Raw genomic sequence first — 22125 nt, forward strand, 5'->3', positions numbered from 1 at the left:
TTAATTGCTAGGGAGAGGGCCAGAAGACATGCCCTTCATTTATGCTATTTAAGGGGCTGGGCATGGGGTTGTCAGGTTAGCTGCTGGGGAAGGTGAGTCTGAAAAGAGGCAGGAAACTAATATAGCCTTCACTACTGAAGTCTAGTGTATTTCCCATTGAATAGTTATGGTTGAAGATCTAACTATAAATGTTTTACTGTTGTGGGTGTGTGGTGTGAGGGTTTTTTGTTTGTTTTTTTTTTTAAGGTGTCACATTCTGAGACACTCACTACTTATAGAAATAATCATCTGATGATCTGGAATCTTCAAGGTATATTTATATCCAAAGATAAATATTTCCTGCCTTTACCTGAAGGGAACAGGAACTGATTGTTGTGATGCTAGTTCCATAAGAAGGAGGATAGCCTAAATTAATGCTGTCTTGAGAGGAGCTTGCCCACAGGTAGCTTCTTCAAAATTGTTAACTTTTTTTTTTTTATGCATCACAGAAAGAAATATCAAGGCACAGAGAGGCTACTGACTTAGCAAGCTGAGATAAAGGAAGAAGACTTCAAGCAAGGCTGATGCTGAATTTGTGGTGCTCAGTCTGATATCACAACTACCTGGCAGCAGAGTATGGGACTGTAAGAGCTGGTCCATAGCTATCATCTGCTACAGCACCAGGTAAACTTTTTTTACCGGATAACCAGATTTTATTCTTAAAGATAATACGGTTAGGAAGTACCTCAACAAAAGCCCTCCAGTTTCAAGCCCTATATTAGCTTGTCTTCATGTTAATGTTGCCCCTTTACCTGAACTCACTTCTCTTTCTCTCTGATTTAATTTGCCTGATGCAGGTACAAACAGCAATTTTAGTCTGAATAGTGAAGCTCTTCTGGTCATTTTTAGTGTATAGATCGGCTGTTTATCTGATCCTAGTAGTCTTACTTTGCAGTCTTGGTTTCTGTAGATAATTCCTCAGTGAGGGGTGCCTGTATTCTGCATTAGGTCCTTGCACAATGACACATTTGTCAGGTATTGCAATTATGTTGCTCTGTGCATCCTTAGATTGCATTTGCATTTCTCAGAGCTGCCTTGTGTTATGAGCTCACGGTAGTGCTAGAAAGGCAGTGTCATGTCATCTAGCAGCACCAGCAACTCTTGCTTTCTTCAAAGGACTCTATAGTATCTTCTGATGGTAACTCAGAAGATGGACTTGATGTTGTGGAGAGCAACACCTCAATGCACCTTGTGCACCTGCATTATAAATATGCCTGAGTCTGTACAGGGATCGGTCTCCTCCCCTCAGTGTTACGGTATATAGCTTAAAGACTCCACATCCACACACTGTTGAACTAATACTGGATAAATACACATTGCAATACCTCTGTAACACATACATATAAACATACTCCCTGAAATAATGGTTTGTGTTGGACTTTACCAATTTCTCTGTTCACTGATAATTTACCAGGTCATGACTACTTACATATGTATTCACTTGGGTTTTTATCAGCTGGCACTTCTGAGCATTTGAGCTCCATGTTGACTCTTTTCTGCTTTTCTGTCAGTAAGAGGCAAAAAAAAAAATAATACTAAATATGGTTTTTCAGATTTGTTTATCCAACTCTCATTACTTAGTGAGAGTTACTTAATGTCTTCTCTACAGTGTTGTGGAGGACAAACTAAAAAAATGAGTCTGTCATACTCAACTGTGATCCAGGGAGCAGCTGAGCCAGCTGAATGTGATTATGCAAGTTGGAACATGAACAGCATCCAGAGCAGACAGTAGGAATTCCCTCTGGCACAGTGGTGCTCAAAAAACTTGCCATACATTTGCAGCAATTACAGAGGTTCAGGATCTCAGACTTCCAGCTCATTGAAGAAAGCAGACTTGCTAATTTATTTTCATTAATGCTTCTACCAGACTGTACCTGGCTTTTTGTACTCTGCTCTCCTCCGTATTGTAAGCTGAGTAAAGTCCATGGTGTCAATACAAGAAAGATGTTTTTTTCAAAACGTAGAAGGTGACAGTTCAACATGGGGTACTTTTCCTCTATTTAGTATGGAACTTAGAGTGTTGTATTAGAAGATTCTATAAAACACACTTTGGGGTGAACTTGTGACCATTTGCAGCAATTGCAAATACTGCTAATAGCAGTCAAAATATTTTATCGTAATTACATGTTAAGTACTTTCTGCCTTGCCATAACATTGCCTGCATTGTCATTATGGTGCAGAATTTTTCATTTCCTGCTCTAAAAGGCTGTTTAGTTCTACTGAACACTGTTAAACAGATGTAGCATTTCACCCAAGAACTGGTTGTATTTCAGTTCTCAAAGTGGTTCCTGTAAATAAGGTTTTCAAAATGCTTTCTGTCTGAACAAAAGTATGGGCCAGTTTTTATTACATGCTATTATTATAATTATAAGATCTTCTGCTTAATCAGGATGTGCTTAATTAGGATAGCCATTTAATTGGGACATCTCCCAAGGAACCAATTTAGCTTAATATTATCAGTATTATCTAATCAGGGCAGCTTAGGAAAAAAAATGCTTTTAAGAAATAAGACCACAGCAGAGGAAAAGGTAAGCTGATGTTTTGCTGGCCTGAGGCATCCAGCCCATTCCCCAAAGGTTCAGCTTGCAGCACTGCTCAAGCAGCTGCAGGGATGACCTCCTTAAAGTAACAGAAGACAGGCGTGATCTTTCTGTTGTGAAATTACCAGACACAACCTGCACTCCTGCTGTTGGCTGCCATGTCCTTACATCAGAATACCCTGGCAAGTGAGATCTGTGAACTTCATATTGTACCCAAAAAGAAAAAGGTCTCTGAGAAGTATATTAATAAATGGCAAAGCAGGAAATACCAGCACATTTTAATCATGAAGCTATTTGCAAGGATATGAAATAAAGCAACAAGTAACAAGTCATAAAAGGACAGTTATTAAAATAGAGATTCCTAGTGAAACTGTTTCTCATTAGCTTTTGTTCATATTTTAGTAAAATATCTATTTGTTCTATCCTAGCTTTTGCAGTTAATGTCATTGTGGTTATATGTTCAGCATTACCTGATGAGATACCACCACCAAACAAAAGCTGCTGTTGTAAGGAAACATAGAAACATCAAGTTAGACCCGAATTTCAGTAAGAATTTCAAAAGCACTGCCTTCTTTGACTAAACTTAACATTCCATTTTGGCCTGTGAGCTAATATGACCCTAGATGGGGGATATGAGCCTGCAGCAGAACTAAGGCTGAATTTGGGATTTCTAATACTAGTGAGAAACTTGGAGGGAAAGAAGACAAAGTAGTGAGCAGACTTCCAGTCAGTGAAAATCAGTGACATCTGTTTGCTATTGGTGCAGACCTATTGGTCTTCATGTGTTTAAGATTGTAGCTCAAGATAGTGAGATGAAGCAGTGATACACATTTGCTTGTGCAAGGTGGCAGCACTGGAACAAGGTTACTCAGAAGTCATGTAATTTCCATCTGTGGAGATATTAAAAACCCCTGGACATGGTCCTGGGTAACTTGCTTAAGGTGACCATGTTTGAGCTCACAGATTGCACAAGAAGACCTCAAGGGGTCCCTTCCAACATCAGCTGCTCTGTGATTCTGTGAAGGTTCTGACCACACTCCCCTCAGTGTGGGTAAAGAACATATCCAGAGATAGAGGGTTTAGTTAGGCACAATGTTGACTCTGGTGGTGAAGCTAGCTTAAGAAATCCCCATCCCCAGCATTCCCTCTCCTCTATGTTTTTCCCCATACTGCAAGGTCACTGTCTCTTTCCTTGCGGTGATGTAACTGTTTATAGGGCCACATCATTAACTGGATCAATGATAAAACAAGGTTAAAAGTAGCAAGCGTGTGGGTTGTGTTTTTGTTTTTGTTTTTGTTTTTTTTAAGAATGTTTATTTTTTTGAGTGTTATTTTTAAATGCATATCAGTTCAGCTATCTGATTCCCAGCTCTGCTGGGATGTACTGTCACAGCACATGGGATGATGAACAAGTGGATGGAGAGGAAGCAGGGGAGAGACTAGCATGATGCCTGGATCCAACATATTGTATAATTGCATGCTGACTTACACTGTCTCTTACTGAAAGCAGGAATATCTGTTATCTGATGTTAATTACTTAAAAAAAAAAAAAAAAAATCAGGCTTCTGTCTTCAGCCAACTGCACCTCTTTGGTACTCTTCTTATGGAGACAGGCAGAACATACAAAATCAGGTATGCTTTCTTTAGATGCAGTTGAGGAGATCTACTGGTTAACCAAACAAGAACTAAAATTGCATGGAAGTATAGCCAGCAAGTTCTGCTCAGGTATGTGTTCCTCAGGGGCTGGATGGCTCATTACAACTACAGAGCTTGCAAGAAATGAACTAATTCAAACTAAGTTAATTATAAAATCAAGTGACTACCCAAGAAAGGGAAATGTTCTAATTGTGAGACTGCCCATCCTTATTCAGGTCACCTTGTACAGCCTCATCTTTTTTAGGTTCTTACTCCCTGAGTTTATTCTGAATTGAAGATACTGGGGCTGCAGTTTTCGGAGATTCAGGTATGGTTAAGGTGGAAGTGGATTATTGATTAGTGTGCTGGTTTAGGACTGGGTTCAACACCTGCCCAGGTACAAACTCCCTGTGTGAATTTGGCATGTCACCTGGGAGCTGAATTTACTATTAGATTTAGATGGAGCTTAGGCACATATATTCCAAAATGGAATCATCGAAGCTCTTCCTAACCTCAGATGTCTTCTTTGTGCCACTTCCTTGGTCTACCTAAAGTCCTACTGTGGCTGTGTCTAGAATCCCCTCAGTCTCGTTGCCAGCTGTTCACCTTGGAGTCCTGCTGCTCTCTGCAGAGCGGGTGCTGCCCAGCCAGAGTGGGTGCTTCCCCAAAGGCTGGCTCCTTAAGATGTGTATCAGTAACTCGGGAAAGGTAATACCTTTCCCCTACCCTCTTATATAACTGAGTAGCTGATGTATAGGGAGTGCTCATGAGAACTTTCTTTCCTGTACAGCTTCTACAGTAGCAGAGAGCTGTATTTGTAGCACATGGATATAATTATCTATCTGTGTCTTCAGAGCTCTGAAAAGAAAAAGGAAAGGTGTAAACCTATTCAATTTGTTAGTATATTCTGTTCCCAGGAGTTAGTTATCTGTATATCATTGCTGTCTCATGTGGCAAGAAGCAGGTGCTCTGTGGCAGTGACCCTGAATGTGTGTATGTAGCCCTTGTGTGTGTTTGGGATACGTAAGAAAACATTCAGTGGTGTCCAAGTCAATGTGCTCCTGCATCTGGAAACAGTTCTTTGTAGTTGCCTACACTTAATTTCTGTGTACACTCATGGCCTGGAACTCAGTGTAGGAGATGCTGCTGCTAGTTATTCACAATTAATGCATGTTAACAGAGGATGTAGCACAGATATTCCTTCCTAACAGTGTAGTGATTTGTAAACCTCTATTAAAACACTTGACAGTGTTTTCCTGAATAGATATTATAAATGCTGTTAAAAAAAAAAGGCAAAAAAACCACAACAGTTTGATAAAGAATGGATGTTCCTGGAAGCTGCTGGTACTTATTGGCCCCCTACCTCTTATTAACGTGTATCTAGTTATAAAAGGAAATAATAAACATCATTTGCTCTTAGTATAAAGAGATTACCACTGATAAGCACACTCAAAATAAGCATCACAGTGGCTGTTTTCATTCCCTAGCTATAATAATAGCCTATGGAGATAAAAATGAATGTAGCCAGTCCAGCTGACAGCTGAATCATAGCAACAACATCAATTGATTTATTTCCATGTCTAAAAAAAACTAATACAGACTTTATGTAATCTCCTAGATACAAGATTATTAAGGTTAATATCTTAAATCTGTTTCTTACTCTCAAATACTCTCTCTGTCCACACAGATGCCTGCTAGTGCCTGTTTCACGTGCATTCCATTTGTAAAAAGTGATACTGAGTTAAACTGGTTGAAATAAAAGCACATTCCTCATACTTAAAAGATGTTACCTGTTCTGTACCACACCAAATCATACTGTTTACTTACAGTCCAGTCACAATAGTGCATTCAGGTGTGTTTTACAGTGTTTATCACTACTGTACTGCTCCTTTGTTCTTTCTAGTGAAGCTAATGTATTAACCGAGGCTGTACTGCATAGCAGGAAGTCTAAAACGAATCTCCTTCTGGTCCTGACAAAAAGTAAACAAAATTTTTACTGCATTCAATCTGTTTGCAGAGTGAGGGACTGTTTTTCGTCCTTGTAAGTTGTTGTTTGGAAACTGTCAAAATAAATAAGTGGATTTTCTTAAATATTTTTAAAGTATTTATTGTACATTTGTTTCATGGCTCAGATCCTGATAAATTATAACATACGGACTTATACACATATATAAAATGAATCATATTTTAATTCTGGAATGCTTTGCATGTTGTTGTTCTAACCAATTGTGATTTGTGGAAAACTGATCAGTGTAAAGCCCCATATTGTCCTCACTTAAAGCTTAACCTGTGCAAATCTGGAATGTAATATATTCATTTTGGAGTGCAAAGAATTGAGTGTGTTGGATCAGAGTTTTCTTTCCAAATATACTGCCTGTTGTTGTGAGTACAGATAGAACATTTTGTTTCAGCCAAGTAATTCCGTACTTCCTTCCCACAAGTCCTTCTTTAGGACTTCTGCCTGGTTGTCTGTGAGCAACTCACCTAGACACGCAATGCAACTACACTGCCATGAATCTTTCCTTTGCATTGCATGGGGAATACATTTGTCCTATTAAGAGCCGTATTTCATAGACTATTTGTGAGGGAGAGGAACTACATTAACAGTTTGTAGGTTTAATCCCAGACCTGTTGGTCTGTTATTGAAGATTGGCTTGCTTGATGTGAGGTTGTTCATGCCTGAGTGCATTGTTGTGTGCCATGTGAGACTTCTGGGGTGGCTTGTGCAAATGTGGGTGGTTATGAAAGGATGCTACAATTTGCAGTGGTGTAGCTGTATTTCCGATTAATTGAATCAGGTACACATTGAACTTTAAATGGAACTGGTGGTGTTAGTTGTCTTCATCAGCCTAAAAAAAATCTTAACCAAGGTCCCAACCAGCTTCTGTTGTCTTTGAACCTTGTGAGCCTTCCCGAGACACAAGACCAGGGGGTATATACATATTATGCTCCTGAAGTAGTCTGTGTATTTGCCATTACTTTAAACAAAACTCTCTGCTTGACTGTATTAATTCCTGTGAGTTTAATGTGCATACTGAAGAGACCAGAGTTTTCCAGTATTTTTCAGCTGTCTCTCTGTTGCAAATGCGATGTGTTTCAGAAAGTGGTAATTGGTCTTTAGGACATCAAGAACTCTTCTACAATCTGTTTTGAAATAAATACCTGATACATGTAGTTACTTTTAGTAATTACATTATCACAGGTGTGTCAAACTCATTTTCACTGGGGGCCACGTCAGCCTCGCAGTTGCCTTCAAAGGGCCGAATGTAATTTTAGGGCCATATAAATGTAATTACGTTTATAACCATGAGGCTGATGTGGCCCCCAGTGAAAATGAGTTTAACACCCATGACCTATCAAGTAGATGAATCAATGCTCATTATCTTGCTACAGGCATAGCATGAGATAGGTACGTTCTACATGCAGTTACCCTGTAACAAAATGGCATCAAGACAAATATTTATGAATGACAAAGTAGTATTTGCCCACTAGCCGTTGACAGGGAGGTTTTGTACTCCTATAATCTGGATAAGGGACACAGTAATTGGTGAGCTAAATTTATTGTATTCAAAGGACAGAATTTTTTACCTGAGACTTCAAAGACAAAATTGTGCCCTATTTTTAAGAGTTACAGTGTGAGTTTCATGTTCTGGATGTCATCATAGCTTTTGATTAACAAAACCTTTCTACTACCTGAGATCACATCTTGATGTTGTATTTGCATTTGATATTCTACAGAAAGTACTTATATTATTATGTCACCATCTCTATGCATTTATTGGAAGAATGAAGAAACAATTCTGACTAAGGTCTAATGTGCATTGTCTAGCAGGAAAAGGCATTCTACAGAAGCATGAATCTCAGGCTTATTCTACTTACGACTTCTTGAGTTCAAGGAAGTGCCCTTGTACAGCAAACTGGGAAAGTGAGGGAGGACTGTAAAAGTGATGTTGATGCTCATAAAATATAAACCCAGGTTACCCATGGTGCTATACAAAAACAATTCCAGCGGAAATCAATATCAACCTGAAAGTCAATACTTCCTGAATGAGAAATTTGAAAGAATGGCCTGTAATGAAACATCAGGTGACCTTCTCAGAAGACACACAGGTCAAAGGAAAAGAATCCCTTAAGTGATGCCTAAGATGTGATATCTTAATTTACAATAAGCTGTGTTTGCCCATCATCCTTAATGTGTGTGTGCACTGCATTTGCAAATAACAAACCTACAGTGCAGACTCTGACTGCTGTCACAACATCATTACCAACTGATGATGATGGCATCATATTTGTGCCACAAACATGTCAGGCAGGTAGCAGATGCTGCTATTGCACTCTTTCTTCATGTGTGTAGATGTAATAAACTGCCATTATAGCACAATCTCTGGTCATCTTTGGTACCTTGGTTTGCTTTCTGCTGAGGCAAGTACCCCAGACTGGAAAAGTTCACCAATTCTTTTAACCCAGTCAAAGAATTTATGAGGTTCAATAAAATTTTGATAAATGTCGCATATTGGTGTTTTCCTCTGAGCAGTCTTGGTTAATTTCTGGTTGGGATGCTGGTCAAGGTGCAGGACCCAGTTTTCTGTGCAATCTGGGAAGTCTGTGAAGATGAGCTGAGTCCTGGTATCAGAATATTCCAATGTCCCACAATTTTTGATAATTAGCCTGTCTCCTCATCCTCGGTTGGCTGTGCTGCACCGTTGTCTGATCTTAGGAATAAAGCATCAAGCTACTAATCCTTTATATACCAATGGCTCTTATCATACAGCATAACTTGTTTTTTCTTGATAAACATTAGTTAAGAACTAAATCTTATGTACTTTATACTATGAATAGTATTATGCCATTTTACAGAAGCAGGTACAGAGAAGTGAAGTAGCACTCAATATTTTGAGTCCCCATAGCATGCCACTTGTGTCGCAGCAATAAGTTATTTTCTTGCTCTGAAAACTTTACTGTCTTTGTACATGCCACAAGAGGCAGAATCATAAAAAGTTTTATTTAAAAAAAAAAAAAAAAAGGACAGGGCGAAGTCTTGAAATTGTATGAACTCATGATTTGCACAACTCCTGTGTATTTCCCCAACACTGCTTTTGTAACTCAGTAGTAGAACTTTGTAAAGAGCATACTCCAAAGCATCACTGTATACAATGAACACAAAAATGCTTCATTTTTCTTAGATATGAACCTTATTCGTTATTTACAAATGGATCAGATGTATATAAGCTATTCCTGTTGTGTTACCCTCTGTTTGGACCAAAATGATGCAGCTGCCCTTGGTTGCGTCAAAGCAGCAAATAAAATGGCTCTTTCAACCACACAGGCATGATCGCATCCAGCCTTGTGCCTTTGCCTTCAAAAGGAATGCTTGCTAGAGCAGTTCTTTAAAACTAGCAGTATAACATCCTCTACTGCATTTGTGCATGGTGCATAAGCCTTGATGTCCACATTGAATGAAGTGGTGAGAAAGGCACCTTTCCTGTTATAGCTTTTGTGCCAGCAGGATGCCTAGTGTGTAAATAAAGTTAGGGCTTACACACAGCATAGATATTTAGTCTTTTAGAACTTGGATTTTTTATTTTTTTCTGGATTTACTCTGAAGTTTATTTAGTTACCTAGGGAATTGTAGAGGCTGAGAAACATGTATCTCAGGATGGTATGTAAGTAGATGGATAGGCAGCAGCTGGCCAGGGGGTTTGAGCATCTGTATTTTTGCAGTTAGATGCATGGGTGTGGTTTGGTGGCTTTTAGTGTTTAAATTATTTAGTTTATCCAGTCCAAAGTCTGTCAGTAATAAACAGTACTTGACTCCAAACTTGACACTCATTAGAAGAAAATGCATCCATTTTGTGTTTGTCTGGGTTATTGCAAAGCTGGATCTGCTTGCTTTACATATTTACTTGTGATCAGGGATACAAATGGTCATATGAACTATAATTAAACAAAGAGCCAGAACCAACTGATATTTCTACTCTTTGCAGGAAGAACTGGGACCCAATGCACAATGCAAGTGTGTAGCTCTAGTGACAGGTCTCTGACATACTCTAAGTGTCCTATCAAAAAGTTTTCACTTGGAACTAGCAACAAAGACACATTCATGGAAGTACAAATTCTAAAGGTAAGTGTGCTTCCATTTAACACACTGATGCTTGGAAAGTTGTATACTCAAGATCATAAATCATGTTCATGTTTAGCAGAGTATTCTTACAATAGCTTGACATGCATATTAGTTAATTAAATGCTGGAATTATAACAAGTGCAGGAAACGGGCAGAATTACTCAAGGCTAATTGGATGAAATTGATCCAAAATACAAAAAACACTACAAGGTTTAAGCAGTATTTAAGCCATTGAATAATACAGCACAGTTTTGACATAAATCAAGGAGTTACTGTATTTTGTACTACTCAACATTGCATTGTTGCTTCAGCTACAGCAGCAAATTTCAAGCTGCATATAAAATAAAATGAGTCTTCTTGTTCTGTGTTTCTTATAGACTTAATGTCCAGTCTAGAAATGACATTACATACAGACAAATCAAGAGAAACAACTTCTTACCATACTGTGGTAAGTAATATAGAAAAAAACAAAGCAGAAAGAAGGCCATTTGAAAGAAGCTTAAATGCCTTGCCAAATACTTGGCAAAAATACAAAAGGTAATTGCATGTGAACACTTGCTGAGATATATAGGTTCTATGGAGAATTAGAAGGATGGCTCCATCAAAACAGCTTCTGCCGTAAGATTATGCACAAAAGAATTCAAGTCCAAACTTGAAGTTTTGCCACTGACTTCTATGCACCCAGCTCAGAGCAAGGCATTAACTCCCATTTCTGCCAGCTGAGGATATGATCTCATGCTTGTTGATAGCTCTTGGTACCTTATAGCATAAGGTTTTGATCTTGTCTTCAGATATTCTGTCCAACATTCATATTGCATGTCAGACCACAGGATGCAAAGAATTTTTTCCTCACCTTACTGTTCACCTATTTGTCTAATCAGAGAGCTTCCAGCTAAGAGGTTTCTAGCTGCCTGTATAACTATGCACTGGGCAGCTTCAGCTCAATGCAAATCCATTGACTCCAATGAGTAACAACTGCTTATGATAGCATAATTCAGCTTGGAAATTACCTTAGCTGGTCACCCAGTCCAATCTCTTGCTAAGGTTATTTTAACCACTCAGGACAGAATATGCTTCCACATTTCTTTAGCAAAGACTTGGTTGGTCTCCTTTTTATACTTGTTGCTTTTTTATTTTTAATCAGTTCCACAGTACAGGCTTCTTGGACATACCCACTTCTTGATTTCTCAGCGGTCACTGAGCAACGTCTATGGCTATAGAGGTTAAAATTTGTAGGTTTTGTGGAACTTAGTTAATACCATCAATTGCTCTATTAATTTGCATGTAACTTGCCTTGAACCTACTCTGGATTCCACTTGAGTATTTTCATTGGCCTCGTACTGCTTAGATAGAATTTCAGCTCCATTTCTGCTGATGCCAGTGAGTGGGACTTGTACTGACATCTGGTTTTATTTTAACAGGAAACTGAAAGCCTTCATGCATGTGATTATTTCTTTGGGAACATACTTATTCTGAAAAGACAGGGCTTCTACAAACATGTTTTCATGCTTGTTCTGACTTTCTGCATAAGATATTTTGCAATTAAAGTACCAAGGAGCTGTTGAAGCAGAAGTAATATCTTGCTACCATCACGGGGAACACCACCAGTAATCCAGATGCCTTGTACCATCATGGCATGCAGTTTTAGCTTTGTAGAGCTTTGTGACTGACAGCAGCAGGAATTGTGAGATCAATGAAACTCATTTCCATGTGGATCTACAACTGTTTTTCATTTGCTTAAAAATGGTGCCTAGCATCATCTCAATGTGTTTTAAGAATTTAATACACTGAGTAACATTTTCATTTGCCACCATCCCTCAATAAGTAACTGTCATCTTTACATACCAGGTCATTGTTCTGTGTCCCTACTTGAAGATGCAATGGCTGTTTCCAAGTCAATATGACAGAGACATTTCATACAAACACCTAGTTGTTTGATGTGAACTAGATCTGCCAAAAGATAACCGTTACCTAATGGGCTGTGAGAGTTAGTAAAGCACAAAAATTTATATATTTACATATCTCAGTTCCACTGGTATGTCAACTGTGCATAAAAATCTTTAATAATACTGAAAAACTGGGAGAGTCTTCTCTAACGCAACTTTTTGCAGCCTGTCGTGCTCAAACTGGAAGTCTGGGTTTCTACTGCAGCCATGGTAGAGATGTGGGCTTGACTGATGAGCCCCATGTAAGTCTGTGTGCAGCCACAGCTCAGTTACTGATCTGTTAGAGCAGCTGCATATGCATCAACCCGGCCTCCTCAATGTTTGTACCATCTCAATGACACAAACAACTTGTGTACCACAAGGAACTACCGTACATATTTACAACATTCCTTTGCCTGTTCTTCCAAAAAATCAGTCAATAATGGCTTCCTGTTCACATCCTAGCTATGGCATCGCCAGTTGCTTTTTATACCTACAGGTAATACATAGTATATGTGTGGTGTTAGAGCACCCCTCTGAAACATTTTCTACTAGCTAGATAGAATTATGTCTGCAGTTCAACATCAGTGAGCCCTTAGAGACTTCAGTCTGCATGGTGGATAAAGGCAAATGATCATATTCTTCCATTGATGCAGTTACTGAATTATGCTGGCAGCTCAGAATCAGCGACTTCACTTCTTTTTTGAAGTTGCTATTTAGGAAACCATAGATAACAGGGTTGACACAGGTGGAGGCCATAGCTACCAGGTGGCACAATGAGAAGATCAAATTGTGGTAGCAAGGTGAAATTATTTTGTAATTCCAGTCCACAATAGTGTTGAAAACATGCAGTGGTAACCAGCAAACAGCAAAAGCTACAACCATGGACGCCAACAAAATATTTATCCTTTTCAACTGAGCTGCTCGATTGCTGTATTCACTCTTCTCAAACATGTCCTTTCTCTTCTGTAGACGTAAGTAGATACGCAGGTAGCAAAGTATAATGAAGAACAGTGGGATGCAATATTGCAAGAGCAGTAAAGCGGTAGTGTAGATAAGTCTGTGTTGCTCAGAAGGCCACGAGTCAATGCATATGACCTTGTCAGTGGAAAAATTCATAATATGTGAGAGCTGCTCATACAAATCTTTAGACAAGATGGATGTGGTCAAAAAGGGCAGGGACATAAGACATGCTAAAGTCCAAATTACTCCAATTCCTAGATAGGCTTGGGAGATATTTGGCTTCCAGCCAGTTGGGTTTATGATAAGCTGGTGTCTTTCCAAAGCAATAAGAACAAGGGAAAGAATTGATACTGTCACAGATGTGCACTGAGTGAAAGAGGTCATTTTGCACATGACTTCCCCAAATATCCAGTAGTCCATCATAGTGTAAACAACAGTGAAAGGCAGACAGACAAGACACATAAACAAGTCTGAAATTATTAAGTTGGAAATTAGGATGTTGGTGACATTGGCTTTTTCCTTTTGCTTAGCAATGACAGCAATCAGACAGATGTTTCCCACAATGCCTAGGACAGTCTCCAAGCTGTAAGAGGTGGCCAGAAAGACAGTAAGGTCAGTGATGTTCCTGCACTGATTAGAAATGTGCATGGGGAAGCTTCGGTTTGAGCTCCAGCTCTTACTGTTCAGGAAAGGTAAACTATCATTAAAAGCCTTTGTGTTATTCATCCTGAATCCCAAAATATTTGTCAAAAAATGTGATAGTCAAACAGAATATGGGTCTTCTGGAGTCAGTCTAGAAAATTCTTTCTCTCTTCTGTTTGTTCGTAGAAGATCTGGGTATATCTGCAAAAGAAAGGAAAAAAGATTGCTTAGTTATGCTACAAGAAATTAGTGAAAAGGGTAGGAGGGGCAACGAGACAGGGAAGCAAATACCAGGGAATCTGTGTATGTTCTTCAGCTTCCTCTTTTATAGCTTATCAGATCATAAAATGGGATCCTTTGCTAGATTGTGGTATGGAAGTCTGTACAATTCTATCAAATGGTGTCTGCATTTCATTGTATGTAATTATGTTTTGACAAGGTTCTGATCCAAAACTGAACAGAAGACACATTGTGGGGCTGCATTTACCTTCAACTGAACTAAACATCCATGTGAAAAGTCAGGCATATTAGATACATAAAGCCAACACTTGAGACAATCACCATTGTCGCAGGTTAGATTGCGGGGTGACAATCAAACCCTGGTAGATGTATTGTTAACCTCCTCTCCCCCACACTTCCCCCTTTTGCCCCTCCCTCTCCCCCCTTCCCACTCAGGACAGGCGATCGGGAAGGAAAGAAGGACAGAGAGAAGAGAGTTGGAAAAATTAAAGATGTTTTACTAATGCTACTAATAAGAATAGAGAAAATAATACAAAATATACAAAACCAATCTTGTAAGCCTCAGTAACTGCAGAGCCAGCACCCAAAGTCCTGGATTAGACTCTGTAGCCAACCAGAGCTGGATTCAGTCTCTCACTAGGCCTCCGTTCACAGGGACGACCAGCAAGGTCCTCTCCTAATGTCGGCCATAAGCAGAAGGGAAGGAAAAAGGCAAAAGGAAAAAAAAAGGACGAGATCCTCGTGATCTCCCACTTTTATATGAAGTATTCACGCGAATGGAATGTTATACACCGTTGGTCAGTCTCTCGGTCACCGGTTTCTCGTTGCCCCTCTCACGAGATGTCCATCCATACTTATCAATAAGTTTGCATTCCATTGCTAGGTTTACCAAAACATGTGTCTGGTTCTCCAGGAAAATGCAGCTAATATGAAGGCTTTAGCTGACAGGCAAAATTCACTAAAAGAGAAACTTGTTTTTTAACAAAACCAGGACAACCATGCAAAAATTCAGGTTCCTAACCTCACGATGGATTACATGGGACAATTTTGAAAAAGTCTAAAATAATTAAAAATCACTTCAATGGGAACTGCAGTCCACATTCCCTGCTTTCCCCTTCTGGATGAACTCCAGTGGCCACGAGGCACTGACGTCTCCCTTCAGGTGGCCAATGTGGTCATCACTGAGTTTATCAGAAATATAGTCCGGTCTCCTGATTTTGGCTTTAAGAGTGAGTGATTTTGACAACCTCTTTTAACACCTTATAAGAAGATTCTCAGGGATTCTCTCTTAGTAAAATTGTGGGGTTTTTTAACCAAGGGAATTCATGTGTTGTAATAGTATGTACTAACTCGTGGATACTGTTTCTGCATGGGCATGTGGGTCTGCTGCTTAGCCACTGCTGCAAGGCCTGAGCTGGGATTTTCAATGGGGTCTCAGGGATGTGAACCCACAGTTAGTTGGGGCTGCACACCATAGGGCTGCCTGGACTCTACCAGATGGCTGCTGAGAGGCTCTTGTGATCTGTCATAGCAGAGCCTGCTTTATAAGCCCAGCTCTGGAGTCCAAATCCTCTGTGTACAGGAATCAAAGAAAAAAATGACTCCAGTGTGAGATCTCCTCAGGCCAGAGGCAGTTACACGCTGTACAAAGGCTTGTAAAGTGAAAAGTAAATAAACACTCTGGCAATGGCATTATTTACCCATTGCATGACCCTTTCCTCAGCAATAAAATTCCACACAAACAAATTTGTGGAGCTGTGGAAAGCTGCTGAGTTTCAGAAAAACAGGTGGTCAATATATGAATGCACAAATAAAATGGTATAGTGAGCTTACTATTTTGAATAGCATTTACTGCTGAGAAACTGCATGCATATAGGTAAGCAGTACTGCACAAAAAAGTGTCCACTTCTACAATTTTTTGTTTGCCTTGTCTTCCTCCTTGCAAATTGCATTGTATGCTTCTTGTGATGTTGCTTTTCACTAACAAAAGCAATAGTGTACAGTAAATAAAAAGTTGTTTGGGGATCATTGTTCTGCTTGATTACCTCTATCTATTTTTTGTGATGGTCCAGACAGTAACAAGAGTAAAATATAGTAACCTTTAATTCCTCGTGTTCTCCCGTTTCCTTACTAGTTTAAATCACCATTGAAGAGGGTAAAGGAAATCTACTAAATTGTGGACATAAGTATGACTCTTTCTGTTCACTCACTTCCGTGTTGTTACTGGACTTGTGTGAATAGGTTCATTTATTTTCTGGAACTAAAAGACAAGCAATGATGCTGTGTGGATTGCACAGTCATATATGGGGAGGCTTGGTGCAGGGAAGACACTGTTTCAGCATGAAAAATGCATGTAGGATGAAAGACCATCAGTGACCCCCTTAGCTTTAAATGATTGCTGGCCAGTAGAGATACTACATATGAAACAGAGCTGAGGGATCAGCAGCCTGCAATATTATGTGATACTGGTCAAAGGAGCTCAGTCTTGGCATTTGGACAGGAGCAACAGACTCTGTTGTAAATGTAAATGAACATGAGCTTTTTACTACAGCCCCAGCCTAGTCCCTAGCTACAGTATCCTTGACAACAAATACATATTTCACTTTTGTTGCTTGAAATATGCGTGCTGAATTATTGCAAACATCTGTGCCCTACAGAGTAATCCCTCTCAAGGGTCCCAAACACATGCTGAGCTGTCAGTGTGGAGAACTAATAATGTTGAAGCAAAAAATGAAAGTAGTGGAGGCACCTGAAAAGCAGAAACCAGATCACACAGCTTTAAGAGGCACATTTCCAAGAGGAATGCAAAGGGCAGAGCATGGCTGTGCATCTAATGACAAACATGATGGGCATAAGGAACATTTCTGAATGCTCTGCAGTGCATTTTGTTGGGTTAGGAGCTCCTTCTCTTTTAACACATTGCAGGCTCTGGTGTTTCCCACAAGGTCAAGCACTCCCTGGGCATTCATTTTCCTGGTACTGCCCAGAGGTAAATAAGGAATTGTCACCCTCTTATCACAGAGAAGGACACTAAGAGAGGTGAAACATTGTCTCAAGGGAACCTGTGGTGCACTACGTAGTACTTAAAACTGCCTGTCAACCTGATGCTTTTGGAGAAGTCAGAGCATAGATCACCTACGTCCATAGCTTTCTGTATCTCTCATTCTAGCAAGACTAATATAAAAAAGCAATTCTAGAAAAATAGAAAAATAAATGTTGTGATGATACTTATGTATCCTATTATGGTATCCTTGGATGGCAGATTCTCAAGGTCACTGCCAAAAACTGTATTATCTTGAAGTATTTGACATCCAGTTGGGCCTAAACTAGGAGCCACTAATAAGTAACATGTACTTACTCTGCTTAGACATTTGCATCAAATGTTAGCTAATATACTGAGTCACCAATGCAGTGGGAAAAAGGGTGTTAGCCTCCTCACTGTATTAAAGGTTTGTCGATTACCAATTATAGCAAAAACTTCATGGGCTAAAAACCCCAGCTTTTGTCTCCAGAAAGTGAAGCAACATTTACTTAGCTTATGGAAGTAAGAAACATGCCTCCTAAATCACTTTACAGAAGGAGTGGGGGGAAAAGTTCTATTGTTTTTGTTTGCTCATTTTTTCAAGAGAGTAAATCTGTTCAGAACCCTTAATGAACTTCAGGAAAAAGATCAGTAACAAAAGCTAACATGTTCAAAAAACAAGGGTTGTTTTCTCTAATTGATGTAGCATGAGATAGTTTCTCTAAAAAGTGAGTGCCACAAAAGTCCGCAGCAAATTAACAAGACACAGAAGGAAAAAGAGAAGGAGCTTTCAGATTTAATCTTTATGTAACTTAGGTTTCCCACTTACATCTCTAATAGACATTCATCATTGCTGTCTGTTTTAGAAGGAAGGGAGAAGACCAGGTAAGGTCAGAATGATTTGTTTGTCTTACTGAAAAGCTGACTATCACCAGTCAGCTTGAAACTTGAAAGCCTTGCCCTGGAGGGCTATCCTGTGTTTCCTGGAAAAACTCCTCAAAGGAAAGGGAATTCTGCAGAGATGGGTTAGGGAAGAAAATGAAACCCTCAGTGGGTTCCAAGGAGACTCCTAAACAATAAGTAGCCCCAAGTGGATAATGCATGGTTGCCTTGTGAACTTGAAGAAATTCCATGAAAACCTCTATTAAAACTGTATTCATGGAGGCAGGATAAAGCAAGGGACTGATACTGATGCTGTGCTCTACGTGCTGAACAGAAAAGCGTGGGTCATTCTTGGAAAACTAGTCAAGAACATCCCCTCCCTGTAATCAAAAAACAGTGTCCATAGTTGTGATAGGAAGTTGGGAATGATTTCCACATCAGACATAAGTTAAATGAAAAAAAAATGATTACAGTGTTTGGCTTCATTATCTGGTACTCAGAAACAACTGTTTAAATCTAGCTCAGTTACTCAAGCCGTGTTTTCTGCTTTCAGTCTCTAACTCTTCCTGAGAGAAGCAATTCCTAAAGACATAAAGTGATTCTATTATTTAAAGAGCAATTTATCTGGAGTAAAGCAGCTATCATCTGTCTCTAATAAACTAGAAACAAATGAGTAGTGGAAAGGTGTAACAAAACTATGATATTCATATTGCAGATACTGATGTGGTAGTGACTGACTAGCAGTGTTATCCCCTTTTTGCTGGCATTGATGTTAAAATAGGTTTGTCCTCTTTAATATTACATCTTGGAGAAAGGTTAAAAATCAGTTGGCTATCTGTACAGGTTCCCAGGAAGGCAACACTTAACTAGCAGAGAAAAGCTGCCGCTGAGTACGCACAGACATCCGCAGCAATGTTAAATCCATAAGGGATTTGATACAATGAAATTTAGTGGTGGACTCTTCATCTTCATTTAACTCTGTGTTGCAAAAATATTGGGAGCTACTATCTTAAGTCATTGAAGAAGTTATATATGCTAAAAATTTCTAAAATCTGCATAATTATATATATACACAAGTTGTGTATATTAGTATGTTACAAGCCTATAGCATTGAGAGAGGTTATAAATTCCCAGGAAAGTAAGTATTTCCTTTCCCTCTCACATCTATATATTTTCAGAAGGGAGCCTTTTAGGGAATATGAACTTACATTATGAGTTAACCTTCTCTGATCCTGCAGAAATCAGGGAAGTTTTACTAAAGCACTTACTCTGGCTTTTTCTTTTGGTTAAATTCATAACAACCTTACCAAAGACACAGACCCACCTCACAAAGGTAAAATGTTACTAGCAGATCAGCAGACTGGAGAATGGTAGTTAATTCCTGATGCCTTAAAAATAAAAGCTACTGTGACTTGTCCTGTAACCAAGAGAAAAACTTCATATTTTTACAAAGGCGGTCTTTATCAAAAGAGGTGGGGAATCCATAAATCATAGTAGTTGGCGCCTTAGCAGGCAGCCAGATAGGATATCTGGAGAATGACATGATATCTACTGCCAGGAACTGCACGGGTTGGATGAGAACAAGGAGTCTCAGGGATCAGGAGATAAGAACTGTTTTTCTGTGACCAGTAGTAACCAAGAAGGCTTCAGGTCATACCACAAAGTGGTAGGAAGCACACCTGAACCCCAAAGATACCCCAAGAAGTTGCCATCTCCTGCTTGTATCCTGAAAGGTTGCAAAGCTCTGCTCTATGGTACAAGGGTTGGGCCTTTCATGATGAGTCAGACTGGATCCATTTGTCAAATGTAGACACCTGCTTGGTGGAAAATGCTAGTTCAGTGTACTCATATGCTGTGAACATTTAATGCAGTGGAGATGTGTCCCTTCAAGTGCTTTTTCTGAATCTGATGGAGGAGGAAGAACCTAGGTGATCCTGGGGTCCATTGGGTTAAACACCAAATTTTGTATCATCATCCCCTGTACAGTGGTTCAAGTACTTTGTTTTATTAAAAAAAAAAAAATGTTTAGGAATTTGTTTCTAGTGAAACAATGTGTCTCATTCATACCAAACCCACTTTTTTTTCTTTTTTTTTCTTTTTTTTTTCTTTTTTTTTTTTTTTTAATATCTGAAAATGCCTTATTTCCCTCAAAAAAATCCAGTCTTTCAAAAAAACACTTCTAATGTTTTGGTTCAGGCACTGACTGGTGAAAGCAATTGTTTGCACAGCCTTAATCAAAGTTGAATGGTAAAGGCAAGGACCTTCCTTGATTTTATAACATTTCTTGCTAAATATTACCATTAATAAAAATATTAATGTTTATTATGGTGGTATTAAAAAACTAATTGAGAATAGGTCCTTTTGTGCTTGGTGCTGTACCAGTCCAGAGAAGCAGACAAGTCTCTCTCTTGACAGAGATGGGCAAGAGCTTAAAAAGCATACAAAGAGAACCAAGTATTTATTGCTGTTTTCCCTTCTCTTGTGACTGGATTCAGAGTGCGTTGATTATAGCGGACTTTGGATCAGGTTCACTTAATATTTCTACCCTCGTTACTGTGTTGTTCTAAAACCATAAAGAAATCTACAACATTTTCATGGAACCGAAGGACAGTGCAAGAATTCCTTGCTTTTAAGAATCCAATATGCATAAAGCCTTTCCATCCACGAGTTCCCTTGAATTTAATTTTCATGTGACTGTCAATATCAATGGATTGATTTTTAGAGTTGAAATGCTAGTTGAATGTTTTTCATTATCTCCTGTTTATCCCAATAGTTAACATGAATGATCATATCTAAACTGTTTGTAATCCATATTCTCATCTTCTTGTAAGACCTGTTCCTTTAAGTTATATTAATGTAGCAACCACTCAAACTGTCTCTTAAAAGTTTCTGATACACAAGTCTTGCCTCAGATCTTGGATTAAATTTCCTTACTTAACATTTTCTGATTAGAAATTAGTCATTATTCAAAGCAGAGGAAGATTTGAGCAGAAAAGGAATTAGCAATGATGGCACCAGCTGTCAGTCACTCAAGTGAAAGTTGGATAAATTTTTACAATCAAAAGTAATAACTTTAATAAAGAAATCCGAGCTCTTACGAGTCTGAAATAGATGATTTAGAGAATTCTTACCTGTTACTGATTGAGAAAATTACTGCTATAGCTGCACATTTCTATCTTGGTAGAATGAAGAAATGTTGCAACAACAAAGGTCTTCTGTGTCCTAGCAATCCAGAAGAGAAGTTCTCTGCACTGTTTCTGTTGGTAATTTGGGTGGCATCTCTCTCCCCTCCTCTTTCTCTCCCTCCTTCCTTCCCTCCCTTCAGCTTAGCCAATGAATTCTGCTTTATGGTTATGGTCTGACTGTGAAGTTCTAGCTCCCTCTGCTGTTATATAAATTTAGAAATTCTATAGATAAATGAGAGGAACAGCAACTTCAGAAAAGAGCTATGAAGGAGCACAGGATGCACCCATGCTGCACACAGGTATGTGCTTGTGTGGATGCACATAGAAGCAGACTGATAAAATGCAGGAACAGAGCCTAATCCAGTTCTCCTTGCTAAGGCAAGATTTCTGTAGGGCTCAAAGATAATTTTGCCTCATACTTATGAAAAGGTTGCCAGTATCAGCTTTCTCAATTTTACTGTTCCATCACAGATTGATATTGAAATTTTGTTTTAGAAGGATCCAGGCTGCGAGTCCCTAAATTCTGGAAGTGGAAGAAGTACACTGTTACTCAGGCAAACAACTCAGAAATGTGAGAGCACTGAAAAAAGGTGGAAATAGAGGAAAAGAAGGATTTGTAGAAGTGCCGGTTTTCTTTTTTTTCCCCCCACCCAGGTCTTTTTCATGAAAAACCAAGGCAGAAATCAGAGTTGGAAATTTTTCTCTTGCATTGGGAAAATGCACAGAAGATTTCCAAGGACTATATCAGAATAACCTAATGTCAGTCTTTACTTAAACTGAGTTTTAAGCTATGGTCAACTACTTAACTACTCCAGCTGTTCTGGGGCCCTTCTAAGGGTGTGATAAGTAGCTGCAGCAAAAATGTGGTTTTGTTTGTAGGCATGTAGTGTGTCAACAGCAATCAAACATTTCAATATCAAAATAAGTACAA

At 39.0% G+C, this 22125-nt stretch overlaps 2 protein-coding genes across 10 annotated transcripts in view; one reads left to right on the top strand and one right to left on the bottom strand.

The window, feature by feature from the left end:
- LOC136104207 (anthrax toxin receptor 1) overlaps nt 1-22125 on the top strand; it is a 197486-nt gene that overhangs the window by 100549 nt on the left and 74812 nt on the right. The gene's annotated exons all lie outside the window — the stretch shown is intronic.
- Nucleotides 9250-21273, bottom strand: LOC136104622 (neuropeptide Y receptor type 4-2). The gene is made up of 2 exons (XM_065843735.2): nt 21141-21273; nt 9250-14066 (listed from the first exon to the last, which is right to left on the bottom strand). Exon 2 carries the CDS (start codon nt 13947-13949, stop codon nt 12816-12818), a length of 1134 nt encoding a protein of 377 aa, XP_065699807.1. The 5' UTR covers nt 13950-14066; nt 21141-21273; the 3' UTR covers nt 9250-12815.

This window comes from Patagioenas fasciata, chromosome 8, assembly GCF_037038585.1.
Source record: "Patagioenas fasciata isolate bPatFas1 chromosome 8, bPatFas1.hap1, whole genome shotgun sequence".
NCBI classification, from domain to species: Eukaryota; Metazoa; Chordata; class Aves; order Columbiformes; family Columbidae; genus Patagioenas; species Patagioenas fasciata.